This window comes from Bos taurus, chromosome 22, assembly GCF_002263795.3.
Source record: "Bos taurus isolate L1 Dominette 01449 registration number 42190680 breed Hereford chromosome 22, ARS-UCD2.0, whole genome shotgun sequence".
In the NCBI taxonomy this organism is placed as follows: Eukaryota; Metazoa; Chordata; class Mammalia; order Artiodactyla; family Bovidae; genus Bos; species Bos taurus.
The window spans coordinates 5,380,040-5,405,154 of record NC_037349.1 but is presented as its reverse complement, the minus strand read 5'-3'; the positions used below and the strand labels follow the sequence as shown (position 1 = coordinate 5,405,154).

Here is a 25,115-nt window from a genome sequence, read left to right as displayed (position 1 = left end):
GCTCCTCAGTGCCCACTTCTTTCCTAGAACATGAAATAGATGAGAAAAAAGTAACTGCTCCTAAGCCTGTCTCTCTCAACTACTCTACAGCATTATAAGGGCAGGATTTTTCTTGAAATCCCTAGTTACTGGCACAGAAAAAGTGCCAAGTAACTGAAGAATAAAAGCAAGAAGAAATATAACACAATGCCCTTGCTATAGGAATAAATATGGGAGTTTATTGTTGCTCCCAAAGGCATACAGTTTATGCCTTTGCTATAGGAATAAAAATGGGAGATAACCCATTAAGAGGTGAGCTTAGAGAGCAGTTTTTGACTTCTAATCTAAGAAATTTGAAATGGCATATTCCCTGGTTGGGGCAAGAGGGGAAGAGGGAACAGTTCTATAAATTGGCATTTCTACAATCCACTGAAGCCCAGTTGGTCCTGGTTCGCCTCACACAGAGAGATGTAATTTAGCAGAGGCTGACACTGGTCACTGTTCCAAGCTGGGCTAGAGAGGGCCCACTTATTACAAAGCTAAAAAAAGTAAATGAAAATCTTGCCAGAGTGCATACTCCTTTCCATATTTTTTAATAGAGTCACCAAAGGTTAACTCCTGAAGTTCTTATTTGTGCTTCCATGACTAGCTCTCAGTACTTTGTCAGTGGAGCTACATACAAAAGAGTAGATGGAGGAAGGGGGTCTCAGAAACTTCACAAAATTTGTCTGCAGGGTCTTAACTTTAATATTTTTAATAACTCTAGTTTTGGGTATATTAGGAATCATCAGTTCTTTTGAGAGAAAAGGGCTGCACTGTCATCACTGATACAAGCTTTAATTATGCAGCCAGAGGAAATAATTCACCTAAGAAACCACTCTAGGCTCTGTGCAGAAGTAAACCAGGTTTTTTGTTTGTTTGTTTGTTTGTTTTAAGGCCCTTGAAGGATCTGGATTATGAATGCAGGTCTGTAATGTAGTTGTCATCAGTGTTCTTTGAATTAGCGTTAACTGATTGCTCCTATCATCTCAATGGCCTCACTTAAAAACTCCTAAGGGAATTTAAACATAACACTTGGAGGGACGGCAAAAAAAGCAGCCCTCACTGATGAGATTTAAATTTACAATAGGAACATGGCTGGAGCCCAACTTTCAGGGGCTTGCTGGAAGAATGAGTGTTGTGAACACTTTAGTCTAAACACCAAACAAATAGCGAATCCACTGCCCTCTTTGCTCTTTTTACCCCTGGACAACAAGGTGCAGACTGCCTTCCCTTCTTCAAACTTGAAATGTTGCGGAGGCAAAAGGGTGAAATCCGATCGGGGTAAGGCATTTGCTTATGGAACTCTTAAATGTCAAGGCAGGCCTGAATGAATGAGGAGCGGCTGCCCTAAAATAGGTTCCCTGCGCTGGTGGCTTGGAGTGGTCATCAGATTTAGCTTAGGGCTTCTCTCGCCAGATCGGACCCTGCGTGGTGGTGACTCCAAAAAGATGGAAGCTGGGAAGGTCACACTCCAAGGCTCACTCACTCATGCCCAGTCTCTACCTCGGAGCGGGGGTCGGGGGGCGGGGAGCGGGGCAAGGTTTGCTACGGGGTACGCCCTGCCAGTTCCTCGGGCAAATGCCTCACGCCCCGACACACCGTCCCCCAGCCCTTCCCAGCTCGGGCAGAGAGACCCTGGCCCCGGGTCAAGCAGGCGGCAGGGCGCCAGCAGCTCAGCAAGTATTAATAGAGAGGCGCGGGAGCCTCGGACGGCTGAGCTCAGGCAGCGCGAGCGCGTCCCCGTCCGTCCCGAGCGGTGGCTCGGGCCCAGCAGCGGCTGCGCGCACCTGCGGGTCCCCACGGGGGGCGCTGCCTCGGCAACTGCAGCCGCCGAGGCCTGAACGGCAGGAGCCGCGCCCCGGCAGCCCTGCGCGGAGCAGCGATGAGCCTCCTCCCGGACCGCGAGCGCGCCCCGGACGGTAACGACTCGCGAGGTCTGACCTCCCGCTGTCGGTGGATCAGGGGTCCCGGAGGAGGGTTATTTGTTTCCCCGTCAGGCGGCTGGTGTGGGTATTAAGTCCACGTGTTCCTGGAGTTTTTGCCTCCTTTCCTGCTCTTTTGGGTGTTCTTTGAATAAGACAAGTTCACTTTGCTAAAGCTCACAGAACCGCTCTTAAACAGCGGTGGGCACTGGGCGGGTTTTTGAGATCAAGCACAGAACAAGATTCACCGCTGGGGTGCCGCGGATATCTCTAGATGCAGAGGGAGCCCCTTCCCTTTAAGAAATGATCGTGCTTCTACTTGGGAAGTGCCCGGCATCACCCCTACCCCGCCCCCCCGCCCCGCCTCCACCTATCTCCTCCACAAACAGGCGTTAAAAGAGGCTACCTCATCTTATAGTGAGTGAGCCCTCGTGTTCTTGGGGGTGGGGGACCCGGAATGTTAGTTGTTCAAAGAAGGCATCATGCATCGTTCAGCAGAGTTCCCCAAACCGACTTTAGAACTCGGGTATCATTTAGTCCGTCTCGTAAATGATGGTTATATGATTCTGCGAGGGAAGAGTCTCAGGTTGCTATGAACGGGTGATGTAATACTCTGAACTTTTTTCCCATAAAAATTCACCTATTCACCTTTTCGCTTGTTTGCTAAAGATTTCAAACTTGACCCCTTAATTGCCTCGGTTTACCCCTGGTTCAGAAGCCCTGCCCTGAAAGGTCCTCATTACTGCTATTTGCTAGTTAGTTATTGACCTTTTAGGAAGAACGTTCCTCCAGGAATAACTCATCTTTGCATCAATAACCCTTTTGGACTGTACTGAACACGGCTTAATGAAGTTGCTTTTTAAGCCGAAACTCTCTGGGGGCTTGGTGAGGCAGGTGCACAGGGCAGGATTCCCTGGAGACCAGTCATGTAAAGGGCGGGGATTTTCACACAGTAATGGGTAAGTCAAGAATCACTGTGCTGCAAGAAACATTTCATTCCTCCCTTTCACAGTCCTAGGCAAAGTTACCAGCATCGCTACCCTGGATCCTCTTTTGAAAATAGTTTTTTAAAGTTGCATTGTTACTGTTATTCTTACAAAACAGAAATAGACTCACAGACTTCAAGAACGAATTTATGGTTGTCTTGGGGAAGAATGGGAGGAAGGGCTAGTGAGGGAGTTTGAGATGGACATATGCACACATATTTAAAATGAATAACCAACAAGGACCTATTGTATAGCACAGGGATCTTTGCTCAATGTTATGTGGCAGTCTGGATGGGAGGGGAGAATGGGGGAGAAGAGATACCTGTATATGTATGGCGGAGGAGTCCCCTTTCACCTGAAACTTTCACAACATTGTTTGCTAATCCGCTATACCCCAATACAAAATGAAAGTTTTAAGTTGCATGGTTACTGTTTCAATAACAATAACATAAAAACTGTCACTTTGCTGGAACTTTTTTGTGAAATGATTACTTTCATGTTTCTGAGATCAACACACAGTGCAATCCAAGGAAGATAATTATTTAAAAAACTGGTTGATACTTTAGGCTGATTTTTTTTTAATTCCTAATAATATAGCAGGTTTCTTTATGTGAGGGATGGACACACAGGATAGTTGTATCTGACTGCCTTAGCCCTGCACGCTTTTGTTTGAAATATTAATTCCTGTTTTAAAGCCACAAACTCTTTAGACCTCTGATAGAAACTTTTAAAGTGTCTAGTCTTCCTAAATTAAGTGTAAGTCCTTATAACCAGGCATGTCTGTACCTTGTGAGGACTTCATTGATTGCTATATATGAGTAGTGAAGTGCAGAGTTTAACCTTAAATCTGAGTTTTGGAGGATACCAAAAGGCTTTAGGCTGCTGTCAGTCCAGTTATCCTTGAGCAGGTGACAAGGCGATAACATGTCCAATAGCACCTAATTGTGCCAAATGTTTGCTATGACATCTTAAAAGAGGACAGGATATGTATCTGTCAGACTTTGTAAATTTCGAAGTATGTTTGACAAGACTGTGAAAGTGATGTGATGAGTATATTAGATGACACACGTTGTTAAAACAGACTGTCTGGCTGAATATCTGTTACAGACTATACATTATGGAAGAACATCATAGGGAATTTTATTACAAATAAATAATTCTTACTCTACTCCACATGTTTTGATCCAGTTTAAAGTCTGCCCATAGTACATCCCAGAGAAATTTAGGCTAATTATAACAGATTTGAAGTTCAATTCCAGTAGAAATAAAGAATTCTTTGGACTCAACTCGTATTTTTCCTCCGAGAAGGCAATGGCACCCCACTCCAGTACTCTTGCCTGGAAAATCCCATGGACAGAGGAGCCTGGTGGGCCGAAGTCCATGGGGTCGCTAAGAGTTGGAAAGGACTGAGCGACTTCACTTTCACTTTTCACTTTCATGCATTGGAGAAGGAAATGGCAACCCACTCCAGTGTTCTTACCTGGAGAATCCCAGGGACGGGGGAGCCTGGTGGGCTGCCATCTATGGGGTCTCGCAGAGTCGGACACGACTGAAGTGACTTAGCAGCAGCAGCAGCATATTTTTCCTTCTGGTTTGAAGTTATAAGACAAACCTCCTACGTAATTTTGGCCTGCAAAGTCATAGTTTCTTTCTTATGCAGCTTTTGATTCTTACTTTGATTCTTCACTTTTAAACTGGAAGAAACTTTTAAGTTTTAATAATAAGGGGCAGAAACTTTTCCATTGAAAATCTGACTTTTATGGAATGTTGTAAGTCTGGTATATTGGAATAAAAAATTGAAACTGTGATATTCAGGAACAAAATTTCTGTGTAATTTTTTGGCCTCTTGTATATTTCTTTGTTTTCTTTCTCTCTATAAACTTTTCACTTTTTATTTATTCCTTTTGCTCATAATTTAAATGAAACCCACTGCAGGTAAAATTTATGACCCAGTCTCTTATCCCTCCTTTAAGGTATGAAGTGCTCATATTTATTGAACACTTACCTGCTAGGCTGAACTACAAGCACTAACCTCTCTAAGCCTCACTAGCGAGGAGAACTATTATTGTCTGCTTTTATTATAATTATAAATTTTTAAAAATAAAACTGAGGCTCTGGGAGGGTGACTGTCAGCTGTGAGTGTTCAATCCATTCCCTTAACACCTAACCCAGGGTGTTAGGTCCTCTCCTGCTGGAAAACAATGTTGCATGTCCACAGGTGGAACGCTGGCGAGACCCCTGGAAGGTGGCGCTAAGCTCACTGAAGTGACAGGAGCATTCTTCCCTTTCCCGTTGGGTGGGAAAGATGGAAGGGAAGAGCCTGGGTATTCAGAGAGCTGGCAGTGGCAGCTCCCTCTCTCCCTCTGGCCAGGGTAGGGACCTGTGCTTTACCCTGGGGCAGAAGCCCTCTGGTTGCTGGGAATGAAGGACAACTGTCCCTTTCTGAGGCAGAGGCAGTGCCCCATGGGATGCTCTCCAGCCCTTCTCTGGAGCAGATGTGGCAGGGGTCCTGCTGTCTCAGGCTGCCCAAGATGGGTCCACATTACAAGGTGGTACCCTGAGCTCTGCTCAGTATTCTGTAACAACCTAAATGGGAAAAGAATTTGAAAAGAATGGATACACATATATGTATACCTGAACCACTTTGCTAAACCCTTGAAACTAACACAACATTGTTAATCAACTATACCCCAATATAAAATAAAAAATTTAAAAAGACAGCACCCTGGGAGCAGGCGACCTGCAGTAGAGCAGAATTGTTCTCTGTGGGGAACTGTGGGGGCAGAGGAAAGAGAAGGATGCACAGCGAATGCTCGGATGTGTAGTATCTCCCAGTACATGATGAAAACTCTGTATCTCAGTCTCTTCATCTGTAAAATAGGGATAAAGATATCCACTAGTTGAAATTATTGTGAACATTTGCACTGATATACAGAGTGTCTGGCAGGTAGCAGGCTCTCCATAAACTTATTATATTCCGAAAATTGGATATAGAGTTTAATGAGGTAATTAGAATCTGTTAGCAAAGTGCAACTTGCCAGAAAGATAGTTAGTGTGAAATCCATTCAGCTGTACAACACTAACAGGCACAGTGTACCTCCTGATGTGGGTAGTCTGCCAGATGTGTGATCAGCCACACACGGGGTGTGTGTGTGTATGTGTGTGTGCTTCGGGTGCTGTGTCTTTGCAGTTGGAGCTTTCATTTTGTGCAAAGAGTGAGGAGAAGTTAATTTATATATTAAAACAGAAGAATGAGTTAGGAGTCCCAGTGAATCCTGGGAGAGTACTTTTCAGAAACCAGGTTGCTCCTGGAGTTACCCTCACAACTCACTTTGAAAACATTGATTCTTGCCCAGTGATTTTTCTATTGTATTGAGTAATTTTGTAAATTCTGTTTTGTCTACATTGAAACACTTTTCAGAGTTTTTTGTAATTGGTTACATCTCTGTTTCTTACCTTAAGTCCATGAGAGCATGGACCGCATCTTTCTATTTACTGAATCCCCAGCATCTAGCTTGGAGGCTTCACTGGTAGTCCAGATGGTAAAGAATCTACCTGCAATGCAGGAGACCTGGGTTCAATCCCTGGGTCTGGAAGATCCCCTGGAAAAGGAAATGGCAACCCACCCCAGTATTCTTGGCTGAAGAATCCCATGGACAGAGGAGCCTGGCAGGCTACAGTCCATGGGGTCACAGAGAGTTAGGCATGACTAAGTGACTAACACTTTCACTTTTCACTGTACCTAGCTAAGTGCCTGACACACTGCAGGTACATATATTCAACATCTATCTGCTGAGTAAAGAACTGTGTGAGTGAATAAGAAAGTGATGGGTGGTAACAATGTGTGATTCCTGAAATACATCAGTTCTTATTTTTGCATTTAAGCTTGAATTCATACTCACTTTTTCTTCCTCCAGGTTGTTTATAATTGTGAAAATTTGTAAGTATTTACATGCCAAACAGTAGGGTGTTAAAAACATATAAATATTCCTTTGCTGGATGGCATAAATAAATTATGATAGGCTTTAAAAAGCTATGTGATGGCCTTCTATTTTTGGAAAATCATTACCTGTTGCAAAAGGATCTAGGTGGAAAGGCAACAGAGGATTAATAGAATAAAAAATATTCCTTAATTTTTTTTGCTTGTTTATGTTTTCAATTCTTATGTAATGAACTTGCTTTCTTTTATAAGGAAGAAGCACGATACAAGGACTATGTACCATAAGACAATTGGGAAGTTCGGTTTGACATAAATACACTACCATGTGTAAAATAGACAGCTAGTGGGAAGCTGCTGTTAGCAGGCCTCAGCTCAGTGCTCTGTGCTGACCCAGGGGATGGGATGGGGGCAGGGATGCTCAAGAGGGAGAGGGTATATGTATACGTATGGGAGTTGGTGATGGACAGGGAGGCCTGGCGTGCTGCAATTCATGGGGTCGCCAAGAGTCGGACACAACTGAGCGACTGAACTGAACTGAACTGATAGCTGATTCACTTTGTTGTACAGCAGAAGCTAATAAAATATTGTAAAGTAATTACACTCTAAGGAAAAAAAATACCATAGACCACTTACACTGCATCACCTAATTCCCTGACACTGGACACTTAAGTTATTTTCTCAACTGACTTTCCAAATGTGTCTGCCCAACTCTTTTTGAACATTTAAATAAGTTTTGACCTTTCAGGGTTACAAAGTAGCATAATTGATTTAAAGAGATGAGCAGTTGAAAAAGAAACTCAAAGTAGGAAAAAGAAAGCAACTTAATGCCAATGACAAAATTTTCGAGCCTGTGGTACTGAATACATTGCTTTGCTGCAAATCAGTTAACTTTTAGTCTCTCCTGTGCCCTTGGCTTTCCTCCCTTTGTTGTGTAAGGATTGTGGCAGTTCATGAGTACCTAATTAGTCCGTGCTCCCTAGTTGTTTTGTGCTTGTACTTGAGGTGCTTTCATCCTGGCTGCCATTAAGTATCCTTTCTTTGTTTGCAGAGTTAGGTCCAGGAAAAAGAACTTTATAAAGCAGGGAAGGTGGTCTCTTGCCTTTCTTTGGCGGGGGGCGGAAATCACCATTCTTTGGGAATAGAGCTGTGAATAAGTACCTTTTAACCTTACATATTTTTTCTTTTTAACATTGAGATAGTTGGTATATAACATTATATAAGTTTCAGGTGTACAACTTAGTGATACATAATTTTCAAAGGTTATGCTCCATTTATAGTTAGTATAAAATGTTGACTATACTCCCTGTGTTGTACAATAGATGTAAGTCCCCCACATATGAACCTTCAAATTCCAAACTTTCAAAGGTGCAAACCTGCATTCCATCACTCAGACATGAGTGAAGCTGCAGCTCGCCCCTCTGTCTCCTGTTGCTGATGACCCTTCAGCTCTACCATCTCCCACCTCCTCTCCCTCCGCCAGTCAGTAACTCTTCTTGCCTGTTCCCTGGATGCCAGCCCGTGTGCCAGCCACTGTATTGTCCTACTGTACTTTCCAAGGTCCTGTACCTTAAGACTGAAAATGTTTTCTTTATTTTGTGTGTTTTTTAATATATTATTTGTGTGAAAAGTAATATAAACCTATTATAGCACAGTACTACATAGCCATTTGTGTTAGTTGGGGACCTAAATTTGTTGAGTCTAAATTTCTTGGAGTTTTGAACAAATTGGACTTATGAACACACTCTCAGAACAGAACTCATTCATACATAGGGGACTTATTGTGTAGTTGTGGATCATTTATTTTATATATAGTAGATTGTATCTCTAATACCCTCCTCCTATAATCCCGCTCCCCGCTTTCCTCTTTCCACTTGTGACCGCTAATTTTTCTCTGTATTTGTGAGTCTATTTTTTGACATATTCACCAGTTTGTTTCGTTTTTTGGATCCCACATGTAAGTTATATTATACAGTGTTTGTTTTTCTCCGTCTGACTTATTTCACTCAACATAATGCCCTCAGAGTCCATCCGTGTTGTTGTATACGTGCATACTGCAAAATCTCATCCTTTTTCATGGCTTAGTAGTGTTTCATTCTGTGGGTGTGGATTCTATATTGTAACATCTTTATCAGTTCATCTGTTGATGGACACTTAGGTTGCCTTCATATTTTTTTAAGTATAAATTCAGATTACACACACTGCTGGAGTATCGATGTTTCTTTTTTCCACATCACATGCAAGATCTTAGTTCCCCAATCAGAAATCAAACGCATGCCCCCTGCAGTGGAAGTGGGAAGTCTTAGTCACTGGAGCAAGGAAGTCCCTGCTACTGTATCTTTATTGTAAAGAGTGCTGCTGTGAATATTGGGGTGTGTGTATCTTTTCAAAATAGCGTTTTCCTTATTTTTTTAATATGTATCTGGGAGTGGAGTTTCATTATTTTTGAATGTATACCCAAAACTATATATGGTGCTTCTATTTTTAATTTTTTAAGAAACTGCCTTACTGTTTCCACAGGGGTTGTACCAGTTTACATTCCTAACAACCTCAGAGGAGGTTTCCCTTTTTGAAACACGCTCACCAACATTTGTTTGTGTTCTTTTTGCTTGTAGACATTCTGACAGGTGTGAGGTGATATCTCATGTGTTTTTTTTTAATGTTTATTTATTTGGCCGCAGCATGTGGGATCTTCAGTCTTGGTTGTGGCAGGAGGGATCTTTAGTTGCTCTGTGTGAGCTCTTAGTTCCCTGACCAAGGGTTGAACCTGAGCCCCTGCATTCAGAACACAGAGCTTAGCTACTTGTCCACCAGGGAGCTCCCTCACGTGCTTTTAATTTGCATTTCTTTGATGACTGATGATACTGAAGCTTCTGTATATATTCTTTGAAAAAGTGGCTATTTGCGTCTTCTGCCCATTCTTTAGATGGGTTGTTTGTTTTTCTGATGTTGAGTTGTAGGAACCGTTTATATATTTTGGATAATAACCCCTTATTGGGCATACCACTTGCAAATATTTTATTCCATTCAGTTAGGTGTCTTTTTGTTTTATTGATGGTTTCCTTTGCTATGCAAAAGCTGCTAAGTTTAATTAGGTCTCATTTGTTTATTTTCCCTTTTATGTCCTTTGCTTTAGGAGATAGAGCCAAAAGATACTGTTACAATATATGTCAAAGACTGTTCCTCCCATATTTTCTTCTAGTTTTATGGTTTCTGGTCTTATATTTAGCTCTTTTATCCATTTTGAGTTTATTTTTTGTATATAGTGTTAGAGAATATTCCAATTTCATTATTTTACATGTAGCTGTCCAGTTTTACCAAAACTACTTATTGAAGAGACTGTCCCATTGTAAATTCTTTCCTCTTTTGTCATGGATTAATGACACAATGGCAGAGAAGGCAATGGCAACCCACTCCGGTACTCTTGCCTGGAAAATCCCAGGAGGAGCCTGGTAGGCTGCAGTCGACGGGGTCGCTAAGAGTCAGATAGGACTGAACGACTTCACTTTCACTTTTCACTTTCATGCCTTGGAGAAGGAAATGGCAACCCACTCCAGTGTTCTTGTCTGGAGAATCCCAGAGATGGGGGAGCCTGGTGGGCTGCCATCTACAGGGTCACACAGAGTCGGACACAACTGAAGTGACTTAGCAGCAGTAGCAGCCGCAACACAGGATGGTGTGATCCCTCACCTACAGCCAGACATCCTGGAATGTGAAGTCAAGTGGGCCTTAGGAAGCATCACTACGAACAAAGCTAGTGGATATGATGGAATTCCAGTTGAGCTATTTCAAATCCTAAAAGATGATGCTGTGAAAGTGCTGTACTCAATATGCCAGCAAATTTGGAAAACTCAGCAGTGGCCACAGGACTGGAAAAGGTCTGTTTTTATTTCAGTCCTAAAGAAATGCAATGCCAAAGATGTTCAAACTACTGCACAGTTGTACTCATCTCACATGCTAGCAAAGTAATGCTCAAAATTCTCCAAGCCAGGCTTCAACAGTTTGTGAACCGAGAACTTCCAAATGTTCAAGCTGGATTTAGAAAAGGCAGAGGAACCAGAGATCAAATTGCCAACATCTGCTAGATCATAGAAAAAGCAAGAGAATTCCATGAAAACATCTGCTTCATGGACTATGCTAAAGCCTTTGACTCTGTGGGTCACAACAAACCGTGGAAAATTTTTAAAGAGATGGGAATACCAGACCACCTGACCTGCCTCCTGAGAAGTCTGCATGCAGATTAAGAAGCAACAGTTAAAAACGAACATGGAACATCGGACTGGTTCCAAATTGGAAAAGGAGTATGTCAAGGCTATAGATTGTCACCCTGCTTATTTAACTTATATGCAGAGTACATCATGAGAAAAGCTGGGCTGGAAGAAGCTCAAGCTGGAATCAAGATTGCAGGGGAAAATATCAATAACCTCAGATATGCAAATAATACCACCCTTATGGCAGAAAGTGAAGAAGAACTAAAGAGCCTCTTGATGAAAGTGAAAGAGGAGAGTGAAAAATTTGGCTTAAATCTCAACATTCAGAAAACTAAGATCATGGCATCTGGTCCCATCACTTCATGGCAAATAGATGGGAAAACAATGGAAACAGTGATAGACTTTATTTTCTTGGGCTCCCAAATCACTGCAGATAGTGACTACAGGCATGAAATTAAAAGATGCTTGCTCCTTGAAAGAACAGCTATGACAAACCTAGGCAGCATATTAAAAGCAGAGATGTTACTTTGCCGACAAAGATCCATATAGTCAACGCTGTGGTTTTCCAATAGTCATATATGGATGTGACAGTTGGACCATAAAGAAAGTTGAGCGACAAAAAATTGATGCTTTTGAACTATGGTGTTGGAGAAGACTCTTGAAAGGCCCTTGGACAGTAAAGAGACCTACTTTGTCAATCCTAAAGGAAATCAATCCTGAATATTCGTCAGTTGGACTGAAGCTGAAGCTGAATACATTGGCCACCTGATGCGAAGAATTGACTCATTGGAAAAGACCCTGATGCTGAGAAAGACTGAAGGCAGGAGAGGAAGGGGACGACAGAGGATATGATGGTTGGAAGGCATCAGTGACTTGATGGACATGAGTTTGAGCAAGTTCTGGGAGTTGGTGAAGGACAGGCAAGCCTGGCATGCTGCAGTCCATGGGTCACAATGAGTCAGTCAGGCCTGAGTGAGTGAACTGAACTGAACTGACCCTAACTTTTGCATTTCATAATTTAATCAACCAAATATGCATTCCTAGACCTAATAATTTAGTCCTATTTTAAAAATTACGATAGGTCTTTTAATTTATAGATTTACTATCCTGACCTTTTCTATTCAAATAATTTATCTGTTGAAGAACTTGGGCCATTTGCTCTACATAATTCTCTGCAATCTGGATTTTACTGCTTTTGTGCTAATGATTTAACATTTTTTTTGAAGCTTGCCTTCTTTGAACTCTGGCTTGTGCCTTCCTAGCCCTTCCTCTTTCTCAGTCCTTTTGGCTAAATTACACTTTTTAGTCTGATCCTTAAATTCTAGAGACAACCATGAAATCATCTTATCTATTATGTTTTTTATTATAATATTAGGCAATAAAGCATTTAATTAAGTTTCTCCTATTCAGCTTCTCAATTCTTTCATGAATTTCATTAAACATTATAATGAGTTGGCTGAAAAATGATGCTATCATTTACTAATTATTTCAAATAGTAGTAACTTGGGTGTATTATGGGGCAGTTTTTATAAACTCTTGTACACTGTTGTTGAGATTGTAAAATGGTATCACTGCTATGAAAAGCAGTATGGAGGTTTCTTTAAAAATGAAACGTGAAACCACCATATAAGTACTAGTAAAGGGAGCCTGGCAGGCTACTGTCCACGGGGTTGCAAGAGTCAGACACGACTTAGCGAGTAAACCACAAAACCACCACAGTTCCACTTCTGAGTAAACATCCCAAATAACTGAAAACAGAGTCTTAAAGAGATGCCCATGTTTACAGCAGCAGTATTCATAATAGCCAAACAGGAGGAAGAAAACCAAATGTGCATCAATGGATAGGTGGATATATTAAATATGGTATATGCACTCAATGGAATATTATTTGGCCTTAAAAATGATAGATGTACTGTTATGTGCTCCAGCAGGTATGAACCCCAAGGACATTATGGTAAGTGAAAGAAGCTGGACACAAACAGACAAGTACTGTGTAATCCCACTTATATAAAGCTGGGAAGAGAATGCTCGTTATCAGGAGCAGGGGGAATAGAGGGAGTGGAAAGTGTTTAATGGGTCTAGAGTTTCAGTTTTGCAAGGTAACAATTATGGAGATCTGTTTCATAACAAAGTGAATTTACTTAACATAGTGAACTGTATTGTTAAAATGGTTAAGGCAGTAAATTTTATGCTATGTGTATGTTTTTTTTTATCACAATAAAAATGGAATACCCAATTTAAAAACAAGCAAAAATGCTTTTAAGGATAGAAAAATTCATGAACTAATTTAAGAACTCACTTACCTCTGTGAACGGTTTAACCCTTGTGTGTCCGATGTTGCCATTAGGAGCACTGAATGCTATCACGTTCTCAGGAGTTGGGAGGTGTCCATCTGTTTCTTTGTCTCTCCGTTGAATGATGTCAGATCGCTTCTCTTGAGTTCTTTTCTCTTGGATCCTGTTGCTGTTTCCCTCCTCATGGCGTTTTCCATGAGCATCAGCTTTTTTCCTTTCTCCTAATTCTAGTAGCATTTTAAATCACCATTTGCTGCACTTAACTCCAGCTCATTGTTTTTAACAAGTTTGGCAGTTACCTCATCTTGCTTCTTTTAGCTTACAAAACGTTGAAATTGTCCAGGATACCAGGTAGTTTGCCTCTGAATGAGGTGCAAAGAGGACTATGAGTAAAGTTTATAAATACCTGTTACACTGACATTGTTCTATATATTTATTTTGCATTCCTAGTGTTCTTAGGTGCTTCTGGATGGTGGATGTTGCTAGATAAGAAGCTTCTATATAGAGTATTTCTCTATTTGGCAAACTATTTTTGTGTAAACACATGCATGAATAATTATAGTTCATACTTATAGTTTGAAGAAACTGATAACATTGCTCAATAGATAACATATGTAAACAGAATTGGCATGTAAGTCTCGGTTTAAGGGGAAATTATAGCTTTACTCACTGTTCTGCACTGGGAGTGTGACTGACTTCTAGCCCTTAGGGCAATTCCTGCATGCTCTTGCCTTACTCGCTCTGTTTACACTACTCCCATCAGCTGTCCAACTGATGCTGAAAACTTGGCTTCTGTGCACTAGTACTGAAATTGAATCTCAGAGTCAGAGTTCTGGGTGAAGTAGAAAAGAATTGCTTTATTGCTTTGCCAAAGGGGAGACACAGAGGGCTTCCGTTCGTGACAACTGTATCCCAGCCCTGTGGGTATTTGGTGAGAAGTTGTATAGCAATGACACAAGGGTGATGTAGCTGATAAGATTAAGGTGCGCACAGAGTTTGCGCTCCTTTAATCTAGCCTCAGGTGGTCTTCTCTGGAATGAAAAATGCTTGTATCTTTCATTTGTTGAGAGTTTATTTCTATAAACCAAATTATCAGTGCTTCCCTGGTGGCTCAGACAGTAAAGTGTCTGCCTGCAATGTGGGAGACCCAGAAGATTCTCTGGAGAAGGAAATGGCAACCCATGCTGGTACTCTTGCCTGGAAAATTCCATGGATGGCGGAAGTTGGTAGGCTACAGTCCATGGGGTCGCAAAGAGTCAACACGAGTGACTTTCTTTCTTTCTTTTAGTTCTATAAAGAGCTTACACATATCTTGTTATGTGTATACCGTGAGGCAAACCAGGACCATACCCCAAGGCTACACTATTGTTTCTTGATCATTTCTCGCTTGTCTCCGCATCCCCTCCCTTCCCTGATTAACAACTGTTAGCTCTGTCCTTTGTAACTTAGGGAAGGTCACGGAAACTGGAGTCTGTTCCCACAAACAAGGCACAAAGGGAGATCTGGAAAGGTTTCTGTGCCCAGGAACCCCAGAGGGCCCTTTGGTCTCACTACTAAGAGATCTGTAGTATAGCTTCCCGGAGGCTGGCAACTGTGCTTCACTCTGTTTCACATTGCTCATGACTCTGTAAGAGCTCTCTTCAGGTATGATTTATATATTACAAAATTCTCCTGTTTGTGCAATTCAGTTCATTTTTAGTAAATGTACAGAGTTTTTTCCCAGGTGGCTCAGTGGTGAAGAATCTGCCTGCCATTGCAGGAGACACAGGTTTGATCCCTGGGTTGGGAAGATCCCCTGGAAAAGGAAATGGCAACCTGCTCCAGTATTCTTGCTGGAAAATTCCATGGACAGAGAAGCCTGGCAATTATGAAGACTGTGGTGGTGGTGGTTTAGTTCGACTCTTGCAACCCCATGGACTGTAGCCCACCAGGCTTCTCTGTCCATGGGATTCTCCAGGCAAGAATACTGGAACGGGTTGCCATTTCCTTCTCCAGCGGATCTTCCTGACCCAGGGATCGATTCTGTGTCTCCTGCATTGCAGGTGGTCTTCTGCATTGCAGGCAGATTCTTTACTGCTGAGCCACTGGGAATTCCCTGTTATGTAGATATTGTGGTCAAAGTAAGTGTTTCAAAGCAAAACACTAGTTTTGCAAGACAGACTACTGCCTTCAGATAGGACTTTCTAAATTTTTTTATTTACCTTTGAGCATGTCCTGCTGCACCTAGAAAACAAACTCATGGAGTTTTGTCCATAGCACAGAGAAGGTTCCCTCGTCCACCTTTAATGGTTAGCCGTAACTTCAGTTCAGTCGCTCAGTCATATCTGACTCTGAAACCCCATGGACTGCAGCACACCAGGCTTCCCTGTCCATCACCAACTCCCGGAGCTTGCTCAAACTCATGTCCATCAAGTTGGTGATGCCATCCCACCATCTCATCCTCTGTCATTCCCTTCTCCTCCTGCCTTCAATATGTCCCAAAAGCTAAGGTCAAAAAAGAGAATGTTTAGTGTGAAAAATATCAATGAAAGGGAATTCCCTGGCAGTCCAGTGGTTAAAACTCCTCACTTCCAGTGCTTCCAGTGCAGGGGGTGTGGGTTCAATCCTTGACTGGGAAACTTGGATCCCTCATGCCAAGTGGGGTGGCAAAAAAATTAAATAAATAAAAAATAAAACCCACTGGGAATTTTGAAAAATGTCAATGAAAAGTCTCCACTTCAGACATGAAAACATGATGGAGACAGAAAAAGTAATTGGGGCAAGACAGACCAGGACTGAAAGATTTATCTCCATTTCTCATTGCTTGAGATCAAAGCCAAGGAGTCATGAGGAGCAGTAGCCCATTTACCTGCTAATTTAATGGAAAGTGGCTTCCCTGGTGGCTCAGAAGGTAAAGCTCTGCCTGCATTGCAGGAGACCTGGGTTTGAATCCCTGGGTCAGGAAGATCCCCTGGAGAAGGAAATGGCAACCCACTCCAGTACTCTTGCCTGGAAAATCCCATGGACAGAGAAGCCCGGTAGACTACAGTCCATGGGATCGCAAAGAGTCAGACACAACTGAGCGACTTCACTTTCTTTCTTTCACTTTCATTAATAGAAAGTGAAAGTGAGAGTCTCTTAGTTGTGTCTGACCTTTTGCGATGCCATGGACTATACAGTCCATGGAATTCTCCAGGCCAGAATACTGGAGTGGGCAGCTTTTCCCTTCTCCAGGGGATCTCTTCCCAACCCAGGGATCGAACCCAGGTCTCCCGCATTGCAGGCAGACGCTTTAACCTCTAAAGGCTTGGAGACAGGGGAGTGGGAATCTGAGCGATCAAGCATCTTTACTGAACATTGTAAAAATGGAGCATTGCCTAAATAGACTGTTTATCATCGCTGACCAAATTTTAACCAGATTGGATTAAGTAATGGAAATTTTGTCACCTCTTTCCATCAGTGGAGATTCATGAGGTGATAACATCAATTAGAGACCAAAGTAAAGATACAAGCAGACTTTGTTTTATTATACTTTGCTTGTTTGCACTTCCCAGATACTGTTTTTTACAACTGAAGATTTGGGGCAACCTTGTGTTGAGCAAGTTTGTTGGCAACATTTTTCCAACAGCATTTGCTCACATCATGTCTCTGTGTCACATTTTGGTAACTCTCACAATATTTCAAGTTTTCCTGTTATCGTTATTATATGTTGTAAGGTCACTCCCTGTACAATGTCACGAACCTCTGTCCATAGTTCATCAGGCACTCTATCAGATCTAGTTCCTTAAATCGATTTCTCACATCCACTATATAATCATAAGGGATTTGATTTAGGTCATACCTGAATGATCTAGTGGTTTTCCCTACTTTCTTCAATTTAAGTCTGAATTTGGTGATAAGGAGTTCATGATCTGAGCCACAGTCAGCTCCTGGTCTCATTTTTGCTGACTGTATAGAGCTTCTCAATCTTTGGCTGCAAAGAATATAATCAATCTGATTTTGGTGTTGACCATCTGGTGATGTCCATGTATAGAGTCTTCTCTTGTGTTGTTGGAAGAGGGTGTTTGCTATGACCAGTGCATTCTCTTGGGAAAACTCTATTAGCCTTTGCCCTGCTTCAGAATTCTGTACTCCAAGGCCAAATTTGCCTGTTATTCCAGGTGTTTCTTGATTTCCTACTTTTGCATTCCAGTCCCCTATAATGAAAAGGACATCTCTTTTAAGTGTTAGTTCTAAAAGGTCTTGTAGGTCTTCACAGAACCATTCAACTTGAGCTTCTTCAGCGTTACTGGTTGGGGCATAGACTTGGATTACTGTGATATTGAATGGTTTGCCTTGGAAATGAACAGAGACCATTCTGTAATTTTTAAGACTGCATCCAAGTACTGCATTTCAGACTCTTTTGTTGACCACGATGGCTACTCCATTTCTTCTAAGGGACTTCTGATGAACTATGGACGGAGGTCCGTGACATTGTACAGGAGACAGGGATCAAGACCATCCCCATGGAAAAGAAATGCAAACAAGCAAAATGGCTATCTAAGGAGGCCTTACAAATAGCTGTGAAAAGAAGAGAAGCGATAAGCAAAGGAGAAAAGGAAAGATACAAGCATCTGAATGCAGAGTTCCAAAAATAGCAAGAAGAGATAAGAAAGCCTTCCTCAGTGATCAATGCAAAGAAATAGAGGAAAACAACAGAATGGGAAAGACTAGAGATCTCTTCAAGAAAATTAGAGATACCAAGGGAACATTTCATGCAAAGATAGGCTCTAATAAAGGATAGAAACAGTATGGACCTAACAGAAGCAGAAGATTTTAAGAAGAGATGGCAAGAATACACACAAGAACTGTACAAAAAAGATCTTCATGACCAAGATAATCACGATGGTGTGATCACTGACCTAGAGCCAGACATCCTGGAATGTGAAGTCAAGTGGGCCTTAGAAAGCATCACTATGAACAAAGCTAGTGGAGGTGATGAAATTCCAGTTGAGCTATTTCAAATCCTGAAAGATGATGCTGTCAAAGTGCTGCACTCAATATGCCAGCAAATTTGGAAAACTCAGCAGTGGCCACAGGACTGGAAAAGATCCGTTTTCATTCCAATCCCAAAGAAAGGCAATGCCAAAGAATGCTCAAACTACCACACAATTGCACTCATCTCACATGCTAGTAAAGTAATGCTCAAAATTCTCCAAGCCAAGCTTCAGCAGTACATGAACTGTGAACTTCCAGATGTTAAGCTGGTTTTAGAAAAGGCAGAGGAACCAGAGATCAAATTGTCAACATCCAATGGATCACCGAAAAAGCAAGAGAGTTCCAGAAAAACATCTATTTCTGCTTTATTGACTATGCCAAAGCTTTTGACTGTGTGGATCACAATAAACTGTGGAAAATTCTTCAAGAGATGGGAATACCAGAGCACCTGACCTGCCTCTTGAGAAACCTATATGCAGGTCAGGAAGCAACAGTTAGAACTGGACATGGAACAATAGACTGGTTCCAAATCAGGAAAAGGAGTAGGTCAAGGCTGTATATTGTCACACTGCTTATTTAACTTCTATGCAGAGTACATCATGAGAAATGCTGGGCTGGAAGAAGCACAAGCTGGAATCAAGATTTCCGGGAGAAATATCAATAACCTCAGATATGCAGATGACACCACCCTTATGGCAGAAAGTGAAGAGGAACTAAAAAGCCTCTTGATGAAAGTGAAATAGGAGAGTGAAAAAGTTGGCTTAAAGCTCAACATTCAGAAAAACTAAGATTATTGCATCTCCTCCCATCACTTCATGGCAAATAGATGGGGAAACAGTGGAAATAGTGTCAGACTTTATTTTTGGGGGCTCCAAAATCACTGCAGATAGTGATTGCAGCCATGAAATGAAAAGATGCTTACTCCTTGGAAGGAAAGTTATGACCAACCTAGATAGCATATTAAAAAGCAGAAACATCACTTTGCCAATCAAGGCTATGGTTTTTCCACTGGTCATGTATGGATGTGAGAGTTGGACTGTGAAGAAAGCTGAGCACCGAAGAACTGATGCTTTTGAACTGTGGTGTTGGAGAAGACTCTTGAGAGTCCCTTGGACTACAAGGAGATCCAACCAGTCCATCCTAAAGGAGACCAGTCCTGGGCATTCATTGGAAGGACTGATGCTGAAGCTGAAACTCCAATACTTTGTCAACCTCACGCAGAGAGTTGACTCATTGGAAAAGACCCTGATGCTGGGAGGGATTGGAGGCAGGAGGAGAAGGGGACGACAGAGGATGAGATGGTTGGATGCCATCACTGACTCGATGGACATGAGTTTGGGTAAACTCTAGGAGTTGGTGATGGACAGGGAGGCCTGATGTGCTGCGATTCAAGGGGTTGCAAAGAGTCAGACACGACTGAGTGACTGAACTGAACTGAACTGAACTGGAGGTGACCTATGTTTAATGGCCTTTGACGTTACTTTTGTAATTGTGTTTTGGCACCAGGAACCATGCCCATATAAGACAGCAGATTTAATCAATAAATGTGGCAGTTCTGACAGCTCCATCAACCAGCCATTCCCCATCTTTCTCCCTATCCTCAGGCCTTCCTATTCCCCGAGACAGCAGTGTTGACATTAGACTGTTAATAACCCTACAATGGCCTCTAAGTGTTCAAGTGAGAGGAAGAGTCCCAAGTCTTTCACTTTAAATCAAAAGCTAAAAATGATCAAGCTTAGTGAGGAAAACACGCATCATGATAGGTCAAAAGCTAGGCCTCTTACACCAAACAGCCAAGTTCTGAATGCAAAGGCAATGTTCTTGAAGGAAATTAAAAATGCTTTTCAGTGAACAAGAAAGAGAAACAGCCTTTGTGCTGATGTGGAGAAGATGTGAACGGTCTGAAAAGAAAATCTGGCCAGACACAACGTTCCTTTAAGCCAATACCTAATCCAGAGCCAGGTCCTAATTCTCCTCAATTCTCAGAAGGCTGAGAGAGGTGAGGAGGCTGCAGAAGAAAAGTCTGAAGCCAGCAGAGGTTGGTTCATGAGATTGAAGGGAAGGAGCCATCTCCTTAACATCAAAGTGCAAGGTGAAACAGCAGATACTGGTGTAGAAGCTGCTGTAACTTACCCAGAAGGTCTCCATAAGATAAATAATAAGTGGCTACGCTAAACAATAGATTTTCAATGTAGATGAAACAGCCTTCTATTAGAAGAACTTTCATGACTAGAGAGAAGTCAATGCCTGGATTCAAGCCTTCAAAGGATAGGCTGATTTCTCTTGTTAGGGGCTAATGCAGCTAACTCGGTGAGTTTAAGTTGAAATCAATGCTTATTTACCATTTTGAAAGTCCTAAGGTCCTTAAGACTTATGCTAAATCTACGCTGCCTGTGCTCTGTAAATGGAACAACAAAGCCTGCATGAGACCACATCTGGTGCCAACATGGTTTACTGAATAGTTTAAACTTACTGTTGATCTACTGCTCAGGAAAAAAAAAAAAAAGATTCCTTTCCAAATATTTACTGCTTGTTGACAAGGCATCTGGACACTTAAGAGTGCTGATGGAGATGTATTAATACAAAGAGGTTAATACTGTTTTAATGCTTGGTAAATAATTTAACGCCTATTCTGTAGCCCATGGGTCATTTTAACCTTCAAGTTTTATTATTTAAGAAATACATTTAGTAAGGCTATAGCTGGCATAGATAATGACTCCTCTGATAAATCTGGGGAAAGTCAATTTTTAAAAAACCCTCTGGAAAGGATTCGCCACTTCAGATGCCATGAAGAATATTCGTGTTTCATAGAAAGAGGGCAAAATAGCAACAGGACTTTGAAAGAAGCTGATTCCAACTCTCATGGATGACTTTGAGGGGTTCAAGCCTTCAGTGGAGGAAGTAACTGCAGATGTGGTGGAAGTACCAAGAGAACTAGAATTAGAAGTGGGACCTGAAGATGAAACTTAATTTTTGCATTCACATGATAAAATTTGCACTGCAAAATCAAACCAGCCACTCATAAAGGAAATCAATCCTGAATATTCATCGGAAGGACTGATGCTGAAGCTGAAGCCCCAGTACTTTGGCTACCTGATGTGAAGAACTGACTCATTAGAACAGACCTTGATGCTGGGTAAGATTGAAGGCAGGAGGAGAAGGGGACAACAGAGAATGAGATGGTTGGATGGCATCACCAACTCAATGGACATGAGTTTGAGCAAGCTTTGGGAGATGATGAAGGACAGGGAAGCCTCTGCAGTCCACGGAGTTGCAAAGAGTTGGACATGACTGAGTGATTGAACAGCAATGATAAAACTTGGACAGATAAGAAGTTGTTTTTTATGGATGAGCAAAGAAAGTGATATCTTGAGATGGAGTCCACTGTTGGTGAAGATGCTGTGAAGCTTGTGTAAATAACAAAGGATTTAGAGTAAATTTAGTTGGGGGTTTGAGAGGCTTGACTCAGGTTTTGAAAGAAGTTCTCCTGAGGGTCAAATGCTATCAAATAGCATTGCATGCTGCTGAGAAATTGTTTGTGAAAGGAAGAGTCAATGAATGTAGCACGCTTCATTGTTGTCTCAAGAAATTGCCACAGTCACCCCAGCCTTCAGCAATCACCACCCTGATCAGTCAGCAGCCATCAACGTCAAGGCCAGCAAAAAGATTATGACTCACTGAAGGCTGGTTAGCATTTTTTTAGCAATAAAGTATTTTTTTAGTTAAGCTATATGTATTTTTTTAGAGATAATGCTGTTGAATACTTACTAGCCTACAGTAGAGGGTAAACATGATTTTTGCACATACTGGAAAACCAAATAATTCACATAACTTGCTTTGATATTTCTTTTATTGTGGTGATCTAGAACTGAACCAGCAATATCTCCAAAGTATGCCAGTACTGAGTTTTTCTCAGTATACCTGAGTGTCGTAAATGTCACTGTGCCACAGACACCCTTGAAACTAAATCGGCTGCTTCAGCCACTGCCCTTGACATCAGCGCTGTTTGCGGGGAGTACAGTTGCCAAAGATAAATGTGTGTGAAGCTGAGTCTCGGGTCTGCTGATGAAGAATCCCATGGCAAGAGGCTTAGTATTTAAGTTTTCCACTTTTTAAAGACAGAAAAGCAATGGCAGTCAAATGACTTTCAGTCATATTATAATTTGAAGCCAAAGTGTTCCATCATACACTCGGGCCTACGAACTCAAAGCAAAACAGTATAGAGATGCTTTTGAGATAAAACAGACTCTCCATCAGTTCCTTTCTTGAACCACAACCATGGAGGTCCTGAAACATTATAGGAATTCACAGTTTTGCAGATCATTGGTGAGGACTGCTTTTAGAAATGCTGGAATGTGATTTATATTAATTATGTGAATAAGAATTTAATTTTAGAAAGGGCTTTAGCTATAGAGTTATTGACTATTATTAACTGTTACTAATACCTGTTATTAACTGTGGCCTGGTGTCTCAGACGGTAAAGCATTGGCCTGCAGTGCAGGAGACCTGGGTTCGACCCCTGGGTTGGGAAGATCCCCTAGAGAAGGAAATGGCAACCCACTCCAGTACTCTTGCCTGGAAAATCCCATGGACGGAGGAGCCTGGTAGGGTACAGTCCACGAGATCGCAGAGTCAGACACAACTGAGAAACTTCTCTCATCTATCGACTATCAGAGTGGCAAGGCATCTTGTGGCCCACCATTTAACTGAAGGTATCATTTAACCATGGGGCTTCCCTGGTGGCTCAGTGGTAAAGAATCCACCTGCCAATGCAGGAGACATGGGTTCCATCCCTGGGTCAGAATGATCCCCTGGAGAAGGAAATGGCAACCCACTCCAGTATTCTTGCTGGGAAATTCCATGGACAGAGGAGACTGATGGGCTCCATGGGGTGGCAAAGAGTTGGACTGAGTGACTAAACAACACCAGTCACTTAACCAGAGAAGTTAAAGTCCTATTTCGCAGCCACAGAAACTAGGTAGGGCTAGAGTTGGGTCTGGAACCCCGGCCCCATCCCAAATTCCAGAGTGTTCTTTCTGTGCATAAGCAATCAACCCTGCAAAATACTGATGAAATCAGAGTTAGATTTATGTTTCTTTCCACCAGTATCTGCCATGTCTTGGTGCAGCACTAAGAATTTCAGCATCCAGGAGCTTCTATATTGCAGCGCAACCATTTAAATTACTTGATATCAGAGGGCTGTTGTTAAATATTAAAATCTCTTTTGGTGATTTAGCTGTAGCATTGACAAATCTTAAATTTTCACACTCCAATTTTTGCCTCTTAAATACATGGCTAAATCCTCCCTTTGTTTAAGTGCCTTAGCTGAGAAGACGGTTCCCCATTCAGCACTCTGGATTCTGTGTTGATTGACCTTCTAATACTTTGTATCAACTTACAAAATCAATAGAGCCTTAGTTGATATTTTATGACATATCTGTTCTTTCAGATCCTATATGGGCCCAAAAAAATACACGCGAGGAATGTATTTTCCTCATATGCATTTTCCTCGTGGTATGTTCTGCTGTGCCATTGACTCAGTTTTATTTCAGTACCTAATTTGTGTGAAGCAGTGATAGAGGAGAAAGAAAATCTATGAAAAATTGAATTTCCTAATATTCATCCATGGTCTTATTTTTCAAGTTGATGGCACAACAAAAGAGAACTTTAGAAAGTAATGGTGGAACATACATATGATGACAGTTTTGCCCAGAAGTGTTCAATACATATGTCAGCTTAGCATTAATTGTTCTTTTACTGTCTGACCCGTGTTAATCCACCCTCCCTGGCGAGAGTGGCTGCATGGTTTAGTGAAAAGAGAAGAGACACTGCAATCAATCATAGTTTAAATATCAGCTCTGCTATTTACTATGCCAGCTGCGTGACCTCCATAAATGTAATTAACCTCTTGGTTTCTCATTTGCATATTTGTAGAGTTGGGTATGATACTTGCCTTATAAGATGTTATGAAGATCCATGCAGAGACATGTAGTATGAATACCTGTTACAGTGTTTGTCTGGTCCACAGGCATTCAAAAAACAGCAGTCATTTGTTTTGATTTGGATTTTCCAGAAGCAGTCCATGAGTTGAGGATTGGAGCGTAAATAGTGTCTTTGGAAGGTGGTCCCAGGGAGATCAACAGAGAACTGTTATAAAGCGAGTTATCGCTGTGGGTAACTACAGTTTACTTCTGCTGGGTAACTAGAGTGTTGGTGAAGAGTATGCACCCCAGAGTTATCCCATATGAAGGGCAGGAGAACTGGATGTCTGCCTGTTCATTTCTATCAGTTGTTGGTTGAGGGATGCTGGTATGGGTATTAATTTTTCAGAGCTTTGGGTTTGCCATGTGAGCAGACAGTGTAGAAAGGTCCTAGGCAAAGGATGAATGTGCTAGCACTTGGAAATCTTGTAGGTTTTCCTTGGATGAGACACACCTGAAGAACCACATTACCAGACTTTTGTTAACTGTGATTATGTTTTCTGACTGAGGACCTTTTGTTTTCCTAGATTCCTATCCCATAGTGGGTAGAAGTCACCTCATACCAGCTCATGATGGTGTTAAATATTCAAAAATATTGTAAGCCAATTTGTAAATTATTGGTCCCTTGAAATTAGCTTGATGGAAGTCTTCGTACTGTAGAAACAGGCACATGCTTTGAAGCAGGACCTTTTTCTCCCTTAGATAATTTAAAGTTTCCCTGGGGACTCAGAGGGGCTTCCTTGATAGCTCAGCTGGTAAAGAATCACCTGCAATGCAGAAGACCTGGGTTCGATTCCTGGGTTGGGA

The 25,115-nt window shown here is 41.8% G+C and overlaps 1 protein-coding gene across 3 annotated transcripts in view; it reads left to right on the top strand.

The window, feature by feature from the left end:
* Positions 1-1,732: 1,732 nt before the first annotated feature.
* The window catches only part of GADL1 (glutamate decarboxylase like 1), a 194,179-nt gene continuing 170,796 nt past the window's right edge, over positions 1,733-25,115 (top strand). The window contains exon 1 of one of the 3 annotated variants that reach the window (NM_001102281.2): positions 1,733-1,940. In NM_001102281.2, coding sequence (NP_001095751.2) covers positions 1,904-1,940 — 37 coding nt within the window. In that variant the 5' untranslated portion in view covers positions 1,733-1,903. Of the gene's footprint in view, positions 1,956-25,115 lie in introns of all 3 variants that reach the window. The other 2 variants (XM_010817522.4, XM_010817525.4) reach the window with 2 other exon arrangements.